At 39.2% G+C, this 4,961-nt stretch overlaps 1 protein-coding gene across 1 annotated transcript; it reads right to left on the reverse strand.

Annotated features, from left to right (window-relative positions):
- Positions 1 to 353: 353 nt before the first annotated feature.
- Positions 354 to 3,813, reverse strand: LOC111286089 (ABC transporter G family member 14-like). Its single transcript, XM_022875883.2, has 5 exons — positions 3,533 to 3,813; positions 2,563 to 3,352; positions 1,829 to 2,005; positions 1,562 to 1,746; positions 354 to 1,261 (listed from the first exon to the last, which is right to left on the reverse strand). Exons 1-5 carry the CDS (start codon positions 3,695 to 3,697, stop codon positions 611 to 613), a joined length of 1,968 nt encoding a protein of 655 aa, XP_022731618.1. The 5' UTR covers positions 3,698 to 3,813; the 3' UTR covers positions 354 to 610.
- Between the last annotated feature and the right edge of the window lie 1,148 nt (positions 3,814 to 4,961).

The raw sequence follows: 4,961 nt of genomic DNA on the forward strand, positions 1-4,961 counted from the left end.
ATTGTTGGAGATTTGTCTCACTTGCTTTTGACTGGAAGATCGAAGTTTAACTGTATCCAGATCTCTCCATCTTCAATTAATAATTAATATACAAGTGAAAAAGAAAAGCTTTGGTATGTTCTGATTAACTCCTGTCTTTTCCATCGGCATCAGGTCTTCCCTCAATTATTCATTTTTTCTCAAGTGTGCCTCTTGTTTCTGTTGAGTGCACTAGGAGGAAGATGTTAAACAAAAGTGGCTTTTGCATTTAGAACCCCACCAAAATCTGGAGCTTAGCTCAGAATCAGTGGGGGATATTTGTTCCTTTCCGCATTGTGGAGTCCATATGCCTTCTTTTCTCCTGATCACGTACGTAGCAAATGCAATTTATTTAAAATAGTTTGAATTCAGTCTCAAATTAGAACTTCTGAGTTAGTAGTATATTACCTAAAACTATTACAAAAAGTTTGATAGTTGATACAGCTCGACTTAAAGGGATTTTTTCAAAATTTCACAGAATGGTCCCCTCCGAAATTCTAAAATTATTCTTCAGTTGAAGAAGAGGAAGAAGAAGAAGAAAACTCTTCTAGCTCTCATGTCTGATGAAACCTTATATATATCATTGATAAATTTACCTCGACCGCACTCGATGAAGTGCCATATAAGCAACGAGTCGATAGCCCACCAGCATCAGTGCCATAATGGACACATCTATCCACAAATGGTTCAGACCCATTGATTTGATGGCAGGAAGATCCCCAATCCTACACAAGACTCCCTTTGAGCACTCATAAAATTCATCCTCGTTGTACTGAACTCCTAGAAGAAGCTTGTAACAGTAGTAGCTATAACTCAGGTATTTTAGCCAGACTATGAAGGTGGGGATTTGTTGAACATAGTATCCCCCAGCTATAAGGAAAACCAGAGTTGTTACAGAAGCTAATGTTGTGGCTTGTTTAACGTCCATGAGAATGGCCCCAATGGCTAGGCCGAGACTTTGAGAGACAAGGACATTGTAAAGCACGACTAGTAGAGATAGGATGAAACTAACAGGGTCTGGTTTAAGCCCACCCATCCAATAGATTATGAAGACGAAGGCAGTTGGAAGTGCAAGCTCCAGTGGCAGGTCACAGAATGTTCTGGCAAGGAAGTAAGAGGAAAGGCGGTACATTCCAGAAGATCGCTCCTTGATTAGCATTGTTCTTTCTTGAGGAAATGTGAATACCGCATTGTAGAGTGGATAGAAGCCCCAGAAGACGGAGAAGAAAAAGAGCAGTGCAATCTGTTTTAAGATGCAAAAGCTTGTTTAGCATCTACTAGATATCCTAGGCAAAGAACTTAAACTGGCATAATTTCACGTTGTGAAAACTGGAGATGTATCTCCAAAATTCTTAGTTTGACCAAGATTTTTTATGGATTTATTCAGGAACAATGCAAGATTGGATTAGCTATTGTGAATACCAAGGTTAATTAATTAGAAAATCCTAAAATGGCTTGAAGTTGGTAAAAATTTTGAAACCTTTACTGTTTTGATTTAAAATAGTGAAATTAAAACATAGTTAACTTATATAAGAGCTCTTACGCGGTCTGAAATGTGAGAAGCTGGGGTATGCCACCATAGGAGTCCACCGAGTACTGCGACACTGATGACCTGGAAGATTCTTAGCCTGTTGAAGGCTTCATACTTCCTTTCTCTAACACCCCTTTGGAGCAGCACCTTGAACTGATGCCACCAACTTGTGCACCACTGATCTGACTTGTCATTTCCTGCAGTTTATCAAAAACTAGTACTTGAGTTCAGCTCAAAAAACCAGAGTAAGGCAAAGTTATGGATTTCAGAGAAAATTACTTGCAGATGCTTCTTTTGTATTGACGTAGTTATTGACATCCGAATTGCAAAGCTCAGCTTTCAGTCTCGTAGAAATGTTTTTCTCGTAGGCAGAAATAAGAGCATCCTTCACCGATTTCTGTTCTTGTTCTGTACTATCAACTAGCTCCGCTGACTGTTTGAAATCGGGACTGATTCCTGCTTGGATGTTCAATTCTTGTTAATTGGACTGCAACGATATTGTTTTACAAGTAAAAAAAACTTCTTCTGATCTCCACAACGCAAGCTATTTTTAATTTCTACATGGATTACAATAAAATATGTGTGCGAGCTCATACTTGTGTTTAAAATATGAATAGATACATGAGTATTATTTATGAATTGAAATTTTATTTTAATATGCGGATAGTCACGCCTGTGTTTACAATTAGACGTGCATAGACTTTAATATTTTATGCATTAAAACTTGATTTTTAGTTTAATAGTTGAATTAGCGTTGATGAAAATGACCGTGTACCATCAAATGGTAAACCAAAGTGACCAAAGAGAAGTCTGAAGGGCGGGGTCTGATATTACTCCATTGGCATAAAGGTGGAAGCATCATTTTTAGTAGGCCAACTGATCATACCCCATATGTTGAAAGAGCATGGAAGAAAGAAACAATGGACAGAAGAAAGCTTCCCATTCCTCATCAGTCTCTATCTATCATAAAGGGAATTAAATAAAAATAGAATAAAGCAGAGGTGCAAAATTACCGTTAGCAAGATCAAGTAAGAGATCAGCTGGATTGACAGTCATGGATGTAGAAAAACCAATGGAGGAAAAATACTCCAAGGCTGCAGATGCTGAACCATAGTAGATGGGGCAGCCTTCGGAGAGCAAAACTACCTTGTCAAACATGTGATACAGTCGACTAGAGGGCTGGTGAATGGTGGTGACAACAGTTCTGCCCCCACTTGCGAGGCGTTTGATTGTGGTCAGGATCCGTTGTGCTGTGGTTGAATCCAAACCTGAGGTGGGCTCATCTAGCAAAAGTAAGCTTGGATTGATTAGCATTTCCTGCCCTATGCTAACTCTCTTCTTCTCCCCTCCTGATATTCCTCTAAAGAGTGGCCCCCCAATCATGCTGTTTCGACACCTCGTTAATCCCAGCTCAGCGATAACTCTCTCCACATGCTGGACTTTCTCATCTCGGCTTAAGCTGTTGGGTAGCCTCAGCAGTGCAGTGAATAAAAGGGTCTCAGTCACCGTGAGATGAGGGTATAAAACATCATCCTGAGCCACGAATCCAGTTCTTCGCTTTATGGCACCAGAAAAAGGCTGACCATTGTATGTGATCTTTCCGGATAGCTTGCCAGTGAGGCGGCCTCCAAGGGCGGTAAGGAGGGTGGTTTTACCACTTCCTGATGGACCTAACATTGCTAATATTTCTCCTGGACAAACTACACCTGTTAAACGATTGAGTATGGTCTTTTCTCGGGTGATCCACGCACCCCAGCATGATCCTTTCTGCTCCAACTTGACTTTGTAGACAACCTCCTCAAACTGTGTAAAGAGTCGCAGAAAATAAATAAACTTATATGCACAAAAGAAGACACTAATTAATTTAGTATAAGCAGAAAAAGTTAATAGTTCATAATTATTTTCCGTGCCATCACTCACTAGCATAATAAAAGTAGTAGCAAATAGATAATGTATTATTACGATCCTTGATTAGAAAGAGACCTTCAAAGTTAAAGGATACGAGGTGAGTCTGACAGGAGGCTGTGAATTGTGTTGTATTGGGAACGCAAGGATAGCCTTGTTGTGGGACTCAGACGTCTCTGACAGAACTTCCACTGAGCCACTGCTGCCATGTTCCGGTTTCGGTGCTATGCAGTTGTGAGGCATGGCTAAAAATGAAGTGATGTTATTGTTGGTTTTGGTGGATTGTGGTGGTGCTGGTGTGGTTGGGGCCTTGGGGGGAAGGGAGAGAAGTTAACAAGCTCCTTTTGACTTGGCTTCCCAAAGTGAACTGGAGAGCATATAAAATATATAGGAGAGAGATATAAACGAGGATTTCTCCACTTGTCATATGTAGGGCTAGTCTCTCTATGGTGGGATCCCACCTTCTTTCCCTTAATTTATTCTTATACCAACTCCAAACCATTAAACATATATACTAATCTTTTCCAAAGTTCCCCCTTATCAGCATCATCGCATCTATTTAGTAGGGTAACCTTGGATGCATGCATTCTTTGTGCGGCTAAGATCTAGTTATGACAAGTGGATATATATTTATATATTTATTTATTTATTTATTTATATGCTAGCTAGCATCATTTTAGAATACTTGCTACCCAGTATCGCTACAGTTAGAAAACACCATAATGTACTTCAAGGGAGGCGGATAATGAACCAGAGTGCTGCAAATTAAGCACACGTACCTATGCCAGTTAAGGTCAATAAGCTATTATTTCTGGATTTTTGCTCTTGTTTTTTATGAAAATGTTCTGTACACAGATTTGGTGCAGATAGAACCTGGGGGAAATTAGACAGGAGTTGTGCCTAACGCCTGGTAGGAAATTATGGTGCTTCCGACAATTTGAAATGAAAAGTTCCCAGCTAATGAAGCAAGTGAAGATCGAAGGAAACCAAATATGCCAAATGGCTAAGGTCTAAGGAATGCTTCAAAGTCAGAATCGTCATTTTTTGTTCGGTTCTGAATTTCTTTTAAACATTTTGTTATGTAGCATAATCATTATACATAAATATATGCTGTATGCATGTGTGAGAATTGAGTATGAATATAGAATACTGCCTAGAAGACAATGATGGTGCCTCCCACCATTTCTCGCAGTCATATATAATTAACTACTTCAAATTTATTGTCGTGTCTTGTCGTGAATGTCACCTGTGTGTTGCTTTGTATTAAGTTTTTTATAAACTTGACAATTTTGGCATTTCAGTTCTATCTTTGTTGATTGGTACTTTCATATGCATTATCTCATATTAGACTGGAATCTTCATTAGAATTTGGTTTTGAGCTTGGATATCATGAGTGTGACCTTGATTCTTGCAAGTCTCTTGTGAATGGTGTCAAAACAGTACTGAAAGATCCTTGGTTTGTATGTGAAAACAGTCCTCTGCAAATTGTTAAGCCATCCCAATTTTG

This window comes from Durio zibethinus, chromosome 17 (assembly GCF_047325235.1).
Source record: "Durio zibethinus cultivar Kanyao isolate XHJ-2024 chromosome 17, ASM4732523v1, whole genome shotgun sequence".
In the NCBI taxonomy this organism is placed as follows: Eukaryota; Viridiplantae; Streptophyta; class Magnoliopsida; order Malvales; family Malvaceae; genus Durio; species Durio zibethinus.